Source organism: Anabrus simplex, chromosome 1, assembly GCF_040414725.1.
Source record: "Anabrus simplex isolate iqAnaSimp1 chromosome 1, ASM4041472v1, whole genome shotgun sequence".
Lineage (NCBI taxonomy): Eukaryota > Metazoa > Arthropoda > Insecta > Orthoptera > Tettigoniidae > Anabrus > Anabrus simplex.
In genome coordinates, this window is record NC_090265.1 from 8,015,931 (window position 1) to 8,035,513 (window position 19,583).

Consider the following 19,583-nt stretch of genomic DNA (forward strand, 5'->3'; position numbering starts at 1 on the left):
GTTAGGTCCGGTTAGTGACAAACCCATTGGTCTGGATAGGTTAGGTCCGGTTAGTGACAAACCCATTGGTCTGGATAGGTTAGGTCCGGTTAGTGACAAACCCATTGGTCTGGATAGGTTAGGTCCGGCAAGTGACAAACCCATTGTTCTGGATAGGTTAGGTCCGGTTAGTGACAAACCCATTGGTCTGGATAGGTTAGGTCCGGCTAGTGACAAACCCAGCGTTAATAAAACCATTAATAGGCTAGATTGTAGCGCCTTATTACCTGACTTTGCATACCGAGTTTCATTGAACTCTGTTCATCAGTTCTCTCGTGGTAGGCGTGTGTACAAACAGACAGAGATGACGGAAAATTAAAAATTGCATTTCCTTATTGCTGTGGACACGACCAGTACAGAAATAACATTTTTTTAAAATCAGATCAACCGCTCCTCAGCTCGAAGACCTGCAGATTACGATATGTCGTGTGGTCAGGATGACGATTCCTCTCGGCCGTTATTGTTCGTTTTCTAGACCGGGGCCAATATATCACCGTCGGATATATCCTCAGCTGTAATCACGTAGTATGAGTGCAACTCTAGCCATCATCAGATCCAGGTAACATTCTCTGACCCTATCGGCAACCGAAACCTGGACCTCCGGGTAAGAGGCAGACACTTTACTCTTACACCGCGGAGTCGATATTTTATACAGCTATACAATAAAAAAAGAAAATATGGAAACTATTACCATATTTATGACTATGGGCACTGGTATTTGTGTGTTATTTTAATACCCCCTAACACACACCTTAAATCTTAATGTAAGGACTAAAACTATTGATATCAGGGGTGCACAACTGTGATACTGTATTTATGGCTTCCCTTGTGTGAGTTCTCTTATGCTTGACCTTAAGAGGACATGTACAAGTGTGGCAGTTAATTAATCGATTGACATGTGCTGTTTAAGGGGAGTTAGGGCTGAATTTGAAACTTATACACTTTTTATCCCATTTTTATCATATTCCATTGTAGTATTTAGATATAAATAAACACACATTTTACCAAATTGGAGGTGTGTAGCTGCATTGGTTCAAAATGTTATTTCCATTCCTTAACCTGAAATCATTGCCCCGTAAAGTAGTCCCTTGCGGAACAGTTTTCCTTTTATCAAGCTGATATTTTGTTGACATGTGCAGATGGTTTTTAGTATCAGCAGAATACTATTCCGTCCAGAAATGTTTGAAATCTTGTTTCTATTTTTCAATTCTTTTTGAACTTGCTTTACGTCGCACGTACACAGATAGGTCTTATGGCGACGTTGGAAGAGTAAAGGGCTAGGAGAGGGAAGGAAGCGGCCATGACCTTAATTAAGTTACAGCTCCAGGTTTTGCGTGGTGCAAAGTTGGGAAACCAGAGAAAACCATCTTCAGGGCTGCGGACAGTGGGGTTCAAACCCTCTATCTCCAGATGCAAGCTCACATCTGCAACCGCACGGGCAACTCGGCCGGTTTTTTAATCATTATTAATCCAACACTGAACATTAAAATTTGAAGTATTTTAAAACCCATTACAAATTTCAGTATTTGTAGCTTTGATAACAATGTCACCAACTTAAAACGAATTATGATAAGATAACAATGTCACCAACTTGAAACGAATTCTCATAAGATTATTATTTATTTAGCGTATGACATTAAAAATAAAAAACACAATCACAAATTAAATATACAGTACACTATGTAGGTTCCAATTTCGCCATCAAGCTCTGCAAATAGTCTATACAAGAAGGATTTGGGTCAAGAAAGTCTTTTGGGCTACCCTGATAAGCACTCAAGGGGCACTGTTCCACTACATGACGAACTGTTTACTTAGGGGCACCGCAGCTACATTCCGGGGAGGGAAGTTTGCCCCATTTATAGAGGAAGTCAGCGCACTTTCCATGGCCTGTCCTGATACGATTGAGGGTTGTCCAGGTTTTGCGAGGTAGGTCAAATCCTTTTGGAATACTTGTTATACAGGGGAAGTTCTGATACTCAGCTGGAGCCATAGAAGTCCATTCTTGAAACCAATCCTGCTGCAGGCTGAATTTGTCAACCAGGATTTTGGCAGTCCTTATTGGTAGATTTCTGGACCGAAGTCTGTTGTTCAAGGCGTAGGGTATATCTCCATGAATTGGCAGATTGGAATTCCTCGACAGCTTCTGGTACTCATGCAACAAGGTATTCTTTCTCCGTAGGTGAGGTGGAGGAATATGACTCAGAACTGGTATCCAAGAAGTGGGGGTAGATTTTATGCTTCCCGATATAATGCGCAAAGTATGATTTAGCTGAGTACAAACCAGCTTTGTGTAACAGCTGTTCAGCCAGACTGGAGAGCAATATTCTGCAGTTGAGAAGACAAGGGCAAGGGGGTGAAGTTCGTAAGGTCGAAGCAGAAGAACCCCAGGTGGTGCCACACAGTTTGTGGATGATATTGTTCCGTGACTGGAGTTTAGCTTTTGTCATCTTCAGATGTTCCTTGAAGGACAGTGTTCTGTCAAGGGTTACTCCGAGGTATTTTGGGTGTTTGTTGTGGGGAAGTCTAGCGTTCTGGAATTGGACATTAAGTTCACGGTGGGCCAGTTTGTTGTTGAGATGGAAACACGAAACTTCAGTTTTACTCAAACTTGGCCTAAGTCTCCACTTACGAAAGTACTGATCTAAGGTGGCGAGATCAGCCGTCAGCGTATCTTCGGTGTTCTCCATAGATTTGCCCTGCGTTGCAAATGCCCAGTCATCTGCATAACCAAATGCTTTAGAGGCTGTTAAGTGTGATATATATGTTAAACAGCAGAGGTGCCAGTACCGATCCTTGAGGAAGACCGTTATTAAGGATCCTTTCCTTACTTGTCTTGTTTCCCAAAATTACACGAAACCTCCTGTCTATAAGCAAGTTTTCTATGAGCTTGGCGATTTTCTTGCAAGGTATTAGTCGAAGCAGTTTGTAGATGAGTCCTTGTCTCCATACTGTATCGTATGCTGCAGTAAAGTCCACGAACACAACTAAGGTTTTTAGTTGATTTTGAAAACCAGCTTCAATATGTGTAGTCAGAGAGAGAACCTGGTCTGTGCAACTTCGATTTGGGCGAAAGCCCGCTTGTTCAATGGGTAGATGGTCAAAAACTACTGAGCCAATTCTATTGTAAAGAAGTCTCTCCAGTAATTTGTAAACCACACCCAGAAGTGCAATTGGGCGTTAGCTTTGAGGATTTTTACAAGATTTACCTGGTTTGAGAATGGCGATAATCTTTGTCTGTTTTGAGAAGTCGAGGGATGGACCCTGTTCCTACGATATTGGAGTAGAACTTGGCTAACCAGAATTGCATCGTAACAAGCATTTTGTACAGAGCAAAATATTAAAAAATTGCAAAGGAAGAAAGAAAACAATAGGCTATCTTCCCATTTCAGAACTGCCCTGCGCCGTATGTCTCCCTTTCAGACCTTCTACTTCTTTTTCCTTGCATGTTTTCTGCTAGTTTTGATGTGACCCTCTCATTTTCTCTAATCACGGTTTCTCTTCCCATCCTGAGTCACATGATCATAACATATTTTGCTGCTTCAAGCCCTGTCGTAAACCTTTAAAAACATTGCATTCTACTTTTGAACGGCCGCCAAGGGCCTTAAAAACGGAGGCGTGACTTAATTGATACCATTATCTGATAGAGGACGGACTGCACTTTATTTTTAAGAATGAAACATAAAAGCATTTTTGGTCTAAAATGAAATATTTCAGTCATAATTCTCCTTAAATGTGATATCATGTGATGATTTGCGTTTAACCTTTTAATAATGGAAGGTCCATTCTTTCCGTTACTTCAAAACGGTGCATACAGGTTCATTTGGTTAAGTAATCCTCGGTTATCTGCTTCAGAAGTCTGTGTAGGTATTTAGACTCATTAATGTTCTTGTAGAATGCAACTTTATCTATTATATATCAAAATTTGTTGAGAAGTCATCATATGCCACATTTTGCACTACTTTTACAGCTACAGAAATATACCTTAGAAATTTTGCTCGAACATTTTCCGTTTCATTTATATATTTATCTGTATTGAAGTGAAATAATTGTAAATAGTGTATCAAATTATAATTTTCCATTTTTCCATTAAGTTTTATTCAATTTTTTAAAATTGGTGGTAGTCTGCTCTACTTGAACAGGTTCAGGTTCTGAGGGTTTCCTGGGCTTGCTTATTAGAAATAAAAATGTAGCCGATTTCGCTGTTTTTCTCATAATAACTCCTATTACGCTCTTTTCGTTTATTTCTTCATCATTCATTTTTTTTCGTTCCAACTCTTATATTTGCACGTTTGTTGCCGAATCCTAATCAAATCTTTCTTTTCCGTTATTAAATTTGTTATCCTATACAAGTGACCACGATGTATTCACAACGACAGCTAACTTCCATCAGAGTGCGCGAGTGAACACAGCGCCATCGTGTAACAGAGAATGCGTATGACCACACATCGAAGCGAAGCGAAAACAAGTTATTTCATTCCCTCTCCTCGTACGAGGAGGGGCGGGCCATCAGCTCAACAAAGGAGCTCTTCGGCCGTATAAAAGAAAGAATTAGTGAAGAAGATAAAGTGTAGAGGGTGTGTGTCGTACACACCAGAGGGGGAAAATAGTTAATGAATCTGGCATAAAGGCACCGTCACAAGAAGCCGGGACCCAGGGAAGACCCGCAAAGCACCCTACGCAGGCAAACTCCCACAAACACGAGGGGAAGAGGGACGATAAATTAATTGACATATTGACGCATCTCGGGCGCGCAAGTCGGAATAGATACAATTTTACATAGAGTTACAAATTAGTTCACATATATTGAGTAGGGACAATGAGGGTGTTCGGCGGAAAGATGGAGTAAGGAGTGGGGTAGTATTGCGACATGAGGTAATAGGGGGTTGTGGTAATGTTGGTTATTGAGGTGGCGAGAAGGCGAAGTAGGTCCATGATGGGGAGGGGCGGTAGAAAAACGGGTGGATGTGGGGCAGGTTGGTAGATGGCTTGCGGTGGCGGGGAGGGTGGCGGGGCGGGTGGTGGGCTAGCAGAAGAGGCAAGAGGAGGGGGGTGGTCGGTACGGGGTGGGGAACGAGAGTGCTCCACGCGGTAAGTCCGCCGGCGAAAACGGACGCCGGTAGTGATGAGATGGTCGACGTCGGCAGCTGATGATAGTTGTAGGCGAACCATGAACGTCGGGCCATTGGAGTTGAAGATACGGTACGCCCGATCGGCTGGGACGCCTGCCTTTTGGAGATCTTGCAGGAGGTCCTGTTCGCTGATGGCAGGGTCAATGCCACGGATGACACAATTCCGGGATGGAAATGGCTGTTGGGCGACTGTAGAAGAGTCTTCTTGTTCCGGGGAAAGTGACTGAGCTGCGACAGTGGCATCCAACAGGTTGGCAGGGGTCTGCTGGGGACGGGGTAAAGTAAAGAGTAAACGTAGAGTAAAAGTGGACGGGGTAGTAGTGGCAGAAGTGGTGATGGAGGTAGAAGTGACAAGCGTGGACGGGAATGTACGAGATGTGGGGGGGGGGGGGGGAACAGACGGAACACGGGAAGGATTAAAGAAGAGTTGACTTAAGATGGACTCAGTAGGGCGTACCACGTCATAGGGCCGGCCGGCGATGGTTACACCTCTGTTTTGACAGGCTACTTGGTCGGTGACATCCCGGAAGGTGATGAGGATCTTTGGTGCAGACCCGGAGGTGCAGTAATCCTGGAGGCAGATGACGTCGGCGACTGGACAGCCGGACTTGCGGAGTTCCATGAAAAGGTAGGAGTCCTCGAGCGAAATGTCCACATCCTTGATGAGGCTGTAACAAACCATTGTGGAGAGGGGAGGCGACAGCCAACTAGGCGTCTGCCCGTTTAATTATTCTTAGGCCGACTGAGTAACAGCAGAGAAGAGCGCCACCCAGCCGAAATAATCCTGGACATGCGACGTACGAAGAGGGATGACCACACATATTTAGAAGAAATGTTGCCTTAATTAGAAGCGCTATTTCATGAAAACTCTGTTTCCTCTCTCATCTGCCAAATGAGACATTAAACACAATACTCTACCCGAACACGAAAAGTGTGTTAAATTTCTTTCTTTCCATTCATCCGTTATCGAGGAACAACAAACACAGTGGAGGCAATACGCGACACTTCCGGATTTAGCCTTGTTAAAATAGGAGACAATTCGCAAGAGGCGCTCCTGGTGGCGTGACCTGGAAATTCGCGCTAAATTCATACATCAATGGAAATGCATATACGGAAATAGATACATAAATTACGTCTAAAAGAAAGTGTTGTTAAAATATTAACTTCAAAGTTGCTAAAGCAATTCTGGATAAATGAATGAAGAATTATTTAACAGGTTATGATTTAAAGACTGAAATTAGACATATAAACAAGATGTGAAATGGACTGCTGTGAACGGGCTTGAGCTTTCATTTAAGCATTACTTTTTAAGCTTTAGTAATCCTGCCTGAACTTTTACTGCTATTTTTGTCTTTTTCCTCATTTAGAAAATATTGGCACATTCGTTACACACATAATTCAATGAATTAGCTTATAAGAGCTGGACAATTTTCCTCTTAACTTCAAGCCTAGTAACAGAAAGAAAATCTATACATTTAGCCTCAAAATCATTCAATATTTCCCTATAAGCAATATCTGTCATTAAATTAGGGTACAGTAATTGTGCATCATCATATTGTTTCAACAAAATATGTACATTTATTAAGTCACCCACATTTTCTTCAGTGCTTGACAACGCATTACGGCATTCCAAATGGGGTAACTTGGAACACAACCAGTCACACACATATGCATAGATGCATTTTCCTCTATTAAATTAAAACCTGAAGATCACACCTACAACAACACATCGGTATTGAAGGTTAACCACTGCTGAATTTGGTTACAATGTCATGTTCCTTATTTCAGAGAGGCAACATCCCGAGGTTAAAATACTTCTGCAAGTTTCAAGTGGCTATGTCGATATCCGTCAGTAGTATTACCTTGCCCCGCTGGATAGCGATAGGATCACCCCTTTGACCTACGACATTTTCGCCGAGACTATTTGACGTTCGGAAGGGTTGTCTTGCTGTTCTGAAAAGCATCATAATCAGATTTTTTGCGTACTGGGACTGGATTCCAATTCAAAATAAAAATTTGCAGTAACATATTTTACCTGATATTCACCGCAATAGCTCGCTATAACTACTCTACTAGTTTCTGGGATAAATACAAAGCTGTAAGTGAAATACTTCTAAATTAGTTAATAGGTTTTGCGCTTATGCTTCTGGTCCTCGACTTTTCGTTACAAATTGTGGGTACCGGTAGAAGTTGAAGAGGCTGAGTTGTAATGAGCTCTCATATATAGATTGGAATGTTTGAAATTAGTGACTTTGATCAAATACATTAATATAACAATACCGGACAGCAGGCCGTTTTCAGCGAGAAAGTCGATAGTGCTGCTACCTACATGACTTGGTGTGACCAACTCTTCAATCTGTATGATTCTTGGCGCACTGCCGTGTTGTTTATAATGTGTCAGTGTTTGTCACTAAATAGTCTTCAATTTCAGTTATATCCAAGGAATGTCTTAAGCGCTGAACAAATTAACCAGCAAGATAATGGGCATGGAAACTGACAAGGACCGCAAGTATTAAAAAGAGTAATGACCTCGGATCTGTGATGAGGTTACATCCTATGCCCCTTATATTAAGAAAATCAATCAAATACTCTACAGAAATGTTAGTGGAACGTAAAAACCAATAATATTAACAAATATGGAAATCTAGTATACTCAAACTTGAAGGTCCACATTGTTACGGTAACATAGTTAAACAGTACCATAAATTTCACAATCGAAAACTTGTGGGCCTGTAGCGTATTGGTTGCCGCGGTGGTCTTGAAACTGAAAATTGAAGGCCATGAGTTTCGAATCCAGTCACTTTGTTTACTGTAAGATAATAATAATAATAATAATAATAATAATAATAATAATAATAATAATAATAAAATATTCTTTACGTCCCACTAAGTACTTTTACGGTTTTAGGAGACGCCGAGGTGCCGGAATATCGTCCCGCAAGAATTATTTTGCATGCCAGTAAATCTACCTACACGAGGCTGACGTATTTGAACACCTTCAAATACCACCGGACTGAGCTAGGATCGAACCTGCCAAATTGAGTCAGAAGGTCATCGCATCAACCGTCTGAGCCACTCTGCCCGGCGTAAGAAAATTATTTCAGTGTGTTATTGGCATAGGCTTGAGCACCAGTCCAACTAATTTAATACGTGTGTATGGTAATGTCTAACTCTATGGTGTAGTTTTAGCGTGATTAGCTGCCACCCCCCGAGGTCGGTGTTCGATTCCCGTCTCTGCCGCAAAAATTTGACAAGTGGTACGAGGGCTGGAACGGAGTCCATTCAGCCTCGGGAGATCAACTGAGTAGAGGTGGGTTCTATTTCCATCTCAGCCATCCTGGAAGTGGTTTTCCGTGGTTTCCCACTTCTCCCCGAGGCGAATGCCGGGATGGTACCTAACTTAAGGCCACGGCCGCTTCCTACCCTCCTCCTTGTCTATCCTTTCCAATCTCCCCATCCCTCCATGAGGCCCCTGTTCAGCATAGAAGGTGAGGCCGCTTGGTCGAGGTACTGGTCTTCCTCCCAGTTGTATACCCCGACCCAACGTCTCACGCTCCAGCACACTGCCCTTGAGGGTGAACAGATTAAGAAGAAGAAGTGTATGGTAAGAGACTTCAGGAAACATGATAGTACAGACAGTTCAAAGTACAGCAGCGCGAGGTGAGTTCCCCTGTAGAGTTCGGAAAGATCGGCCGTACCGAAGAAGAAGAAGTCAAAATAATGGACCAAAACTCCTGTTCCTTAATTACAGCTTCTCTTTCCCAAAATCTTAATACATCATGGATGTTTTTAAGTTATCTGGCCCATCTGCTCCCTTCATTCTTCGGAGTTTCGGAACTCTTCCATTTCCCTTCTGATTAGTGTTAATAGAGAATGGCTGGCCAGTTGTACTTCCTCTTAAAATAATCACCACCACGGAATGGTCAGCGTACTGGCCTTCGTTTCAGAGGGCTCTGGTACTATTCCCGGCTGAGTCGGAGATTTTAATTTCGTCTGTTAATTCCTGTAGATCGAGGGCTACGGGTTTGTGTTCGTATTCATACGCATCTTGAAGTATATACAACACATCATACGAAAAACAACCACAGAAACACGCAATAGTGAGTACGGTATATATCCCTCCACATTGCTGTTATGAAAGGCATCCGGCCGGAAAACTAGGCTAAGTCCAAACAAAATCCTGTGCTAGGTAATTGAGCAAATGCTAGAAAGAAGGGCAGGGAGTAGTTGTTAAATATTTCCCCCAGAGGCTGGGTGGATCCTCAAACAGATTCTGCTTTGTTATTTTTTAGACATAGCGAAAGGCACGGCTACCATAATGCTCGTTTGGAGGTTTGCAAAGGAGGCAATTCATATTTTAAAATTTCATTCTTAATTATTATGATTATTCAATTATTTTAACAAAAATAATTCCAATGAGTTTAGATGCATTCCCTGCAACTGTAGCATAGACAAGAATGCAGTTCACACCAACACGCTAGATGTCACCACCGTCGGGGTTCGCACTCCACTCAATGCTGTTGAGATAGAGCTGTCCGGTATTGGTGTATTAAAGTATTTGCTTTGATCACAAATACAATATATACTATGTAGTTTTATAGCATGGGACTCAGGGCGAGTTTCCAGATACAGCAGAGCGCACTTCAATGCCATGTCACAAGGAAGCGCTGCAAGGGAAAGAGTCGTGTCTTGATTGGATGGCTTAGCATCCTGCCATTCTAGAGGTGGGCAAGACTGTTCTTTTCCAACAACATGTTCCAAAGCTAACAACGCATAATGTTACTGAACGAAGTTTTTGCTAGAAGGCACGAGATGTTTTGACGGATGAGTCAATCTGCCCAGTCTGTCGAAGGGGTAGATTTCTTGAGAATCATTCATGTGCAGTCTATCGCCATCGGCCCCTGACCACACAACCACGCGTAGCGTAGTATCTACTCCGACGACAGCTGTATACATTGGGGGTGGAAAAGACCGAAAACGCCTTCACTGATAGCCGTGACGCGCAGGTTTCGATTAATTACTACCGATAAAAGTGTAATATACAGAAATAGGACAAAACTTAGGCTACAACTGCACGAGCAGTTAATGCTGTTGGAAGTCAGTAGCAAATACAGGAGAAAAAATTGCACCTTGTGTTGATATGTGATGGGCCACACTTGCCGGTAAATGCAGTTCGCCGGAAGCAGTCTTGCTGTTGAAAGGATAGGCCAGAGCCAATTTCTTTCACTGCATAAGCTGTTGAACAGTGGCCACAAGAGACACTATTTACTGCAGATTTCGTTTCGTTTATCACGTATATAACAACAGTATATTGTCTGACTCGTTGGCTGAATGGTCAGAGTACTGACCTTCGGTTCAGAGGGTCCCGGGTTTGATTCTCGGCCGGGTCGGGGATTTTAACCTTAATTGGTTAATTCCAATGGCTCGGGGGCTGGGAGTGCGTGGCGTATTCAACATTAGAAATCATCCTAGGTAGGGCCCTCATCTTCACAGACATGCAGGTCCTCTAATAGGCCATCTACAAGAACAAGACCTGCACCAGGCCTCTCCGGAGGCCATACGCCATTATTATTAGAATAGTACACTTACCAAATATCGAGTACGTGGACAGTGAACGTGTCATTCTGGAAGCGGAGAAGTACTCATTCTTGTACAATACGCGCAGTAGCGACGCTAAGAAACTCGGGGGCCCCCTCAATAATTGAAAATGGGCCCTCGTTTGCCGATGAGGAGTGTTACATGTTGAAGAGCAACGAGGACGAAATTTCGCCACTTATAACAGCGAAAAGAGTTTACCGACATTCGATAATATTTAGAAAATGTGTCTGTGTAAAGCTTCAGTTTCTCACGAATAAGGACAAATTTACCCTTCGTTGGCCTTTCACTGATAGTAAGATGAATCCAGCACTTTCTTTTTTGTCAACGCCGCGTCAGAAAGCAACATTCGCAGCGAAATTCATAACTGAACTACATCTTAGGGAACAACAGATGATCCTTGCTCTGCAGCAACTGTGCTACAACTGCCGTGTGGCATCGAGCGGCAGCAATTGCCGTGGTGCAGTTTTCGCTGCTTGCTGCAACTGTATTTACTGCTTTAATCTAGGGAACATTATTGTTATGTACTCGGCGTTCGTCATTTTCATTAGACTTCCATATTTCTGTACTGAATTGTAATAAAGACAAAATGTAGACGTACACAAACAGTAATAGGCTTTGAACGTAGCTGTGTGTTTGCATTCGAGAGATCGTGGGTTCGAACTCCACTGTCGACAGTCCGGAAGAAGGTCTTCCGTGGCTTCCCATTTCTACACTAGGAAAATGCCGAGACAGTATTATAATTAAGGCCATGATCGCTTCATTCCCACTCCTAGCCCTTTCGTATCCGATCGTCTCAAAGAGACCTATCAGTGTCGGCGCGACATAAAGCCAATTTAAAAAAAAGAATTAATCAAATATAAATTCAGTGAACATGAAATGCAAGTCACAGGTTACAAATTGTTACAAATCCTTTTTGTCGTGAAAATCAGGTCTCGAAATAATACACAAAACAAATAAGTTGAAACAATTAACGAACTTACGGCACCATGTGCGTAACCAACTTTTGTTATTTCACTAGAAAACCGTACATTAAAATCACATTCTGTGATCAGTGAATCAAGAAAGAGAAGGTAAGACAAAATATCACACACTGGAACAAGACCATATATTTTAGGAAAACATTTCTCAGTTTGGTTGTTACAACAACAAAAACGCACAAGAAAATACGGATATCTGTTTCCCTGTGACAGGCTGTGGTGATTGAGTTCACTGGGTTTCGCCTGTGGATATGTTGGGTATAAAGCCAAAGGTCTGTTCCAACATTTTCATTTCTAATTGACGGCATAGGAGGCCCTAATTGATGCAGAGTCACCTTCGTTTAAACATTGGCGGGGAGAGGGGCAGGGTGGTAGTCGCTCCACACTTCGCGGAGGAAACATCACATTTTTATTCCATTTCAGCCGCCTGATAGGAATTGTAGAAATTATTTTAAAAAAATCAATTTGTACAAGCCCTGTTGTTGTATTAGCCAATTCGCTCGTTTATTAACAAACACGGGTTCTTTTCCTTGTCTGTAATTGTTTTTGCACCCCCCCTCTCCCACTTCTAATTCCCAATCGGCACTACCATTCGTTATAAATTGTGGGTACCGGTAGAAATTGAAGAGGCTTAGTCCGAATGGGCCCTCATATATAGATTGGAATGTTTGAAATTAGTGACTTTGATCACAAATACAATACGAAGTTAATTTATTCCCTGAAAAGTACGTGTTTGTATAAACTGTTACTGTGTTCGAACTTTTCTTCATTATAAATCTGAGCGGAGACCTTTCGAAACGTTACGACTTCACAGAATAACGATACGCTTCAGGAATTACAATGATATGGCTGTTACCTCGCCGTAATACTCGGTTGTGGTGGAACAGTGTTCCACAGAGCTGAGGCTCTTATCTCGACAGAACATTCATTGCGATGGAACAGTGTTTCACAGAATAGGACGACGAAACGCTAACATGCTACATCGTAATGAACTAAAATATATTCTGTAATTATCAAGTAATGTAGAATGACGAAGAGTTGAGGAAGAATTGCTACCTGTTACAAATATAACACATTTAATTGAGTAACATGTTATTCCGGTAACATGTTAGTAGGCTATAACACTGTTATCTTAAGTCGCAAAGGGAAACTGGTGAATGTCTTCTATACGGTCCTGTACTATATAATTGTGAGAAGATGTACATAAAGCCAACGCCCACCAAAATACCGCACGACTATATGTCTACTATTTCAGGAGACGATGAAGAAATCGAAAGAATATATGAATAGAGAGAGGACATAATGAATAACATATTAGTTGACGAGAAAGTAATTGTGATTGGAGACGTGAACATTATGATGAACCAGGTGTTGGATTGCAAGACTTTCTCACGAGCTGACATGGTCTCTGACCGCAACTTGTTGGTCATGAAATGCCTTCTGAAGTTGAAGAAATTAAAGAATGAAAGAATGCAAAGCGATGAGATCTAGATAAGTTGAATAAAAGAGATGGACTAAATGAAAATGCTGAAGGAAAATCAATAGAAAAAGTATGGACAGTCGTGAAGAATGAAGTCAGTAGGTCAGCTGAAGAAAGTTTAGGTAGAAAGTAAAGATCGACTAAAAATCAATGGATTACTCACGAGATAATAGACCTGATTGACAAACTACGGAAGTACGAGATTGCAAAATATAAGGAGGGCATAAAAGAATGCAGGCGAAGAAACCCGAGTAGAGAGAAAGTACAGAACAGCTAAAGGATAAAGACAAGTGCAAAGAAGTTGAAGGTTGTATGGTCCTAGGAAAGGTAAATGCTTCATACACGCAAATCCAAGAAACCTTTGGATAAAGTAAAACTACTGTAGGCGTATGAATATTAAGAGCTCAGATGGAAAACCACTTCTACTGAAAGATGGCGAGGCAGAAAGACTCAGGAACGTATGAAGCAGTTGCATCAATGTAAAGAAGTATTGTTATGGCGTAGGAACCAAAAATGCTGTTGATGCTGGTGACATGGGAGATAAGATTTGAGGTCATAATTCCATAATTGTGTCACAGCCCTAAAGAGGAGCAAGCACCTGGAACTGATGACATTCCCTCAGAATTACTGTTCTTTTTAAGAGAAAGCAGCATGGTGTGGTTAACCCATTTAGTAAATGAAATGAAATGTCGTATGGCTTTTAGTGCCGGGATATCCCAGGACGGGTTGGGCTCGCCAGGTGCAGGTCTTTCTATTTGACTCCCGTAGGCGACCTGCGCGTCGTGATGATGAAATGATGATGAAGACAACACATACAGCCAGCCCCCGTGCCGTAGGAATTAATCAATTAAGGTTAAAATTCCCGACCCGGCCGGGAATCGAACCCGGGACCCTCTGAACCGAAGGCTAGTACGCTGACCGTTCAGCCAACAAGTCGGACACCCATTTAGTGTATAAGATATACGATACAGGAGAAGTGCCATCCCATTTTAGGCACAATATTGTTGTACCTATTCCCAAGAAAGCCGCTGCTGTGAAGTGTGAAATCTACTGTACCATTAGTTTAGTACCTCATGTCTGTAAAACTTTAACGTGTGTTATTTACAGAAGAATGGAAACGCAAGTTGAATCCTGAGTTGGGAGCTGTTTAGATTGGCTTTAGAGAAATGTAGGAACACGTGAAGCAATTCTAACTTTAGGCCTACTTCTGAACTTAGAAGTCCGAATCAAGATGGACAAGCTCACTTACATGGTGCTCGTTGATGTATAAAAGTCATCCTATAATGTTGATTGGACCAAGCTGTTTGATATTCTGAAGGTGATCGGGTTCAAATACCTAGAATATTCTACTCAGCCTACGTGATTACAATTGAGGAGCTATCTGACGGCGAGATGGCGGGCCCTGTTTAGTAAAACAAGAATAACGGACGAGAAGATTCGTCGTTCTGACCACATATTACCTCACAATCTGCAGACCATCGGAGTGAGCAGTGGTCGCTTGGGTTTTGTTTTGTTCTTAGGACAAAAGGAAGGAGTTTTCCAAATCGAGAACCGAGTCACAAAATGGTGTTGACCAGTGTTTTCTGCGTCTTGCCTATTGTATATTGCTTGTCTTACTTTGAATGGGTTACGGTTTGTATGTACCAGGAGGTAATTAAAGACCTTTGTGCTTGTAAATGTATCTGTATTGTGCGGTTGAAGGTGTGCGTTCCAGTTGGCGCACGTCCTAGTTCGTGAACCACGGGCAATGGTTGAGTGGCCTAGCAAGTGGTTCTGATAGTCTGGAATAACTATAGAATACGAGCGGGTATTTCGGATACATTCTGAGTCGAGGCTCTCGTCGTGCTCAGGCGGCTAGGACTATAAAATCCACAGGTGGCCACATAACCCAATAGAGGGAAGTATTTTAGTTAGTGGGACTGTATATAATTAAGTTCATTTCACCACGGTATTTGACAGAATTTTAACTTTGATGGCGTAGTGAAGTCCATCTGCAAGTGCATATGAGTAGAAAATCTGCACAAAATACACAGAATTGCTTGGATGAGATGAGTGAAAACTTCCATTGGGTTTATAATATAGAACCAGGATGCTGTCATACGGGTATGCAATGGTAGAAACATTGTCTAGGATGGACTATATAAAAAAAAATCGCGTCCAATGACAGGAGGGTGTTCAGAACAAGATTATAAAGACTAAGTTAGGAATAGACCGCATGTACGACCCGGGTGCGGTGGGGTCATGTAATAGGAATTTATGAAGAGAGTAAGAGAACAAGGGGAAGATCACGACAATGGTGGCTAGACTGGGTTTTCAGCAATTACAAACGTTAAGACGCATAAAATGTTAAGAGGATATAATAGATTTAACAATTCAGGAATTGAAGTTTGACAATTAGCGAGGCACATGACCAAATAAATACTACTTGCTGGGAGATTATGAGTGGACCGTAGTACACACGTAGTACTCCACTCTGTGCTCCAAGGTAGTACACACAAAGCACTGTGCTCAGTAATTAATATATAGGATGCTTAGCTTTCTCGACAGGAATATATTTCAAATAGACTTTGAGCCTTAAGTTTGTGTCAGGGATAAACTCAGAGGGAAACTCACTCTTTGGGTTAATGGCAGAACTTTAGCCTCTGGACCACAACAAACTCAGCAGAGGTAGTTGAACTCTCCATGTCGCTCTGCTAACTCTTTTGCCTAAGAGATGTTACCATGAGCCATTCCTTTTGTTCTGTCATTGGTTTTCATTCCTTCATTCACTGTACTTACCTAAATAGCTGCTGTACTCATCGCTGATGCGACAATCACATAGAATGTGCAAAGTTGTGTAAACCCCCAGCGGTATTCCGGCTATATTCAGTCAAGCTGTTTTACCCGGGATGCAGCAGCAAATCCATCTATCGGAGATGAGTGGCAGCAGAAGAGACAAATCACATCACAACAAAGGTCGATGTAATGTTATTGTTGATCAATCTTATGAGCTTCCGATATTGTGGACATACATATTTAGTTTCCTTCAGATTCTGCAATGTTAGGGCATCTTTCAAGACTTCCTCTTATCTTATTCCTCAACCAATCATTTCTTTATTATTTTTCTCAACTTTATAAATATCTTCACAATTTTTCTTGTCAATAAGGGCCTATGGCGACGCTCTTTTCCACCTTAAGACAATCATGACAAAAACGATCGTCAGTTGATGGGATTAAACAATAGCGGTGCTCCTCGTTAGATTAAGCAAAAAAATACTACATTTATCAATTCTATTATTATGGTCGGTACGGTACAACTGTGTAACACAAATTATTGGCAGGTTCACTCTCTATAAATTTTGCATAGCTCCATCCAATAAACTGACATTTCATCCAGCGTGAATAAATATTATAGCCTAGCTAGTAGACCTTTATTCCCTGACTTTCCATACCGATGTGCATTAAGTTCTATTAAGCTATTTTCTCCTGATGCCAATACAAAGCGACATGACGGAAAATGAAAAATTGCATTTAGGGCCGATGACCATAGATGTTAGGCCCTTTAAACAACAAGCATCATCATCATCATCATCATCATCATCATCATCATCATCAAAATTACATTTCCTTGTTACTGCGGGCATGACTGATACGAAAATACCATTATTTATAAATTCTGACCAATGTACAGGAAAGAATATTATTTTATATGTGCAGATGTATTTAATTTCTTTATTCCTCTCATAATAATTAACTAATCAATCTGGAATGAGAAGTCTAACATTCCGATGAGGAACATGAAACTTTTTCACCATTAGATCAATTCAAATTAAGACGTAAGTCTTTTCCGCTAAATCAGTCGGCCGTGGCTCTACAAGCCAGTATATTGGGACATATGCATAAAAATGTAGAACATTCTACAAGCATAAGCAATAAGTAAAAGTAAATGCTTTCAGCAAATACTGGCAAGTAAAAGCATTTGCTTAAATTGATATGAATAACCTTTTGCTTGTGCTGACTAGAAAGTGCTGCAAGTTTTTCCAGCATATGCTGACTTCTTAGAATATTCTAACTAGCATTTTCTAATAGCGCAAAGCATGCTGGTTGCCGATAAGAGGTTATGTTAGTATAGAAACACGTGTTGACCGCCGTAACCTATGAGTTTTTTATTCGGTGTTACTGGTGTTTACAGCTCGTTTCCATTTCCTGCAGTGCATATTCAGTATTCTACGATGTCCGAGATATCAGAAACAGATGTAGAAATTGACGTAAATTTTCACTTCATTTCAATGATCAAACAGTTACCAGTGTTATTAAGTAAATCGCAAACTCCTTCGACGAAAACAGCTAAATTACAAGCTGTTGAACAGTTACGCGAGAGTTGTGAGAAGAATCTCGGGCGGCAATTCACAGCAGATCAGGTGAAAAAAGGGATCCATAACATGAAGACCGAAGTGAAAAAGAAGAGTGACCGTAACACTACAGGAAACAGGAAGATACAGTTGAAGAAATGGGAGGAGGAACTTCTAAATTTAATGGAAGGACAACAAAATCCATCATTCACTCGTGTACCAGGTATGTCTATTAATTATTTTTTTTAAACAATTTGCTTTACGTCGCGCCGAAACAGGTAGGTCTTGCTGCGGCGATGGGATAGGAAAGGTCTAGGAGTGAGAATGAAGCGGCCGTAGCCTAAATTAAGGTACAGCCCCGGCGTTTGCCTGGTGTGAAATGGGAAACCACGGAAAACCATATTCAGGGCTGGGGTTCGAGCCCACTATCTCTCGGGTGCAACCTCAAAGCTGCGCGGCCCTAACCGCACGGCCAACTCGCCCGGTATTAAACTTTACTGGACTCATTGATGAAATACCACATCACTCCGCAAGCTGTGTATTAATTAGAAAAATAATCATTAGGCCTAACGTATTTCTTTCTTATATGAATCATTCATGTGGAGTTCATTTTATTAATCTGTAGATCAAGGTCAGTAATTATATTTCATCAACATTTCAGGAGGATGCGCTGTAGGAGGAAGTAAGGAACACGCAGCTGATATCAAAGATGATAGCATATCGCTACAGAGTACATCACCACCAAGAAAGTACAAGAAAATAAAATTAGCTGCAGAGACTGAGGAGACGGAAAGACTTTCGAACATGGAACTTCAGAGACTGGTGTTATTGGAACAGCTTAAGTTAGCTCGCATGCAACAACAGGAAGTAGAAGAACGGAAATTAGTTTCAAAATTAAACTTAAGTGAACAAACCTACATACAGTTTGAATGATGTGTGGAACATAAAATCAGAGAAATAAGTGTTGGTATTTGTATTCAACTGAGGCGAAATGATACAGTAGCGTACAAGATGAAGTGAATCACAAATAAATTTATAACGATGTAAGAGTATAAGTTAAATGAAAAACACGAGCCACACAACTGTTAAATTTTGTCATTTCCAGATCACAGTGCTTCACTACTTTCATAGTTAATTTACAGCAACTTGTTGAAACAAAATATTAGCGATTTCATTTCTTCTCTGTGCACCACGTCTTCTCATGTCATCATAACCATATTCTTGTTCACCCCAATCAGCAGCACCATCATCATCGTTTTCTTCACTATAAACATTATCAAAATTGTCCTCATCTCTTAAATGCTTAGAGACGTTATGCAGCACAAAGCAACAGATAATAATGCGTGGAATTTTCTGTAAAGAGATTCTGACTTTGTTTGCTAGTAGAGGGAAACGTCTCTTCAGCTGACCAAAACATCTTTCAATAATTACTCTGTTATGAGCATGCACGCGATTGTAATTTTCTTCTTGTGGATTTTGAGGGTTTCGGTAAGGAGTTAGCAGCCAAGGTACAAGCCCGTAACCTGAATCACCCAACAGTATTGCAGCTCCCGCATGGTCTCGCAATCCTTCATACACACGTGAATTCTTAAATATGCGACTGTCATGTACAGAACCAGGCCAGCTAGCATCAACACTTGTAAAAACTTCGCTTGAATTGCATGTTGCTTGTACATTGATAGAAGCGAAATTTTTGCGGTTGATGTATTCATCGCCGTGTAGTTGTGGCTTTAAAATAGGTACATGTGTACAGTCAAGAGCACCGATCACACAAGGAAAGTTAAAGCGTTGCTGCCATTCCTCTTTAGCTATATTGATTTCTTGTGGACGTGACGGAAATTTTATCCAGTGATGTGCTTTTAGAAAAATTTTCTCGCTGACGAAATCAATGGTTCTACTAACAGTACTTTGATGCACTCCCGTATCTTCTCCTATCCCAACTTGAAAACCCGGATCGCCAACAAAACGAAGAAATATCTGTATTCGTTCCTTCGATGTTAACGCACCACCACGCGTCTCGCCACTTTCT

The 19,583-nt window shown here is 41.4% G+C and overlaps 2 protein-coding genes across 2 annotated transcripts in view; one reads left to right on the forward strand and one right to left on the reverse strand.

The window, feature by feature from the left end:
* The window catches only part of LOC136856710 (limbic system-associated membrane protein), a 1,090,706-nt gene that overhangs the window by 603,725 nt on the left and 467,398 nt on the right, over positions 1-19,583 (reverse strand). The window lies entirely within an intron of this gene.
* On the forward strand, positions 17,447-18,777 carry LOC137496987 (uncharacterized). Its single transcript, XM_068225259.1, has 2 exons — positions 17,447-17,777; positions 18,216-18,777. The coding sequence occupies exons 1-2, from the start codon at positions 17,492-17,494 to the stop codon at positions 18,485-18,487; spliced, it is 558 nt and encodes a 185-aa protein (XP_068081360.1). The 5' UTR covers positions 17,447-17,491; the 3' UTR covers positions 18,488-18,777.

Coding starts and splice junctions, on each gene's coding strand:
- LOC137496987 (XM_068225259.1), top strand. CDS start 17,492: ATGATCAAACAGTTACCAGTGTTATTAAGTAAATCGCAAACTCCTTCG. Junction 17,778..18,215: donor ATCATTCACTCGTGTACCAG/GTATGTCTATTA, acceptor TCAACATTTCAG/GAGGATGCGCTGTAGGAGGA.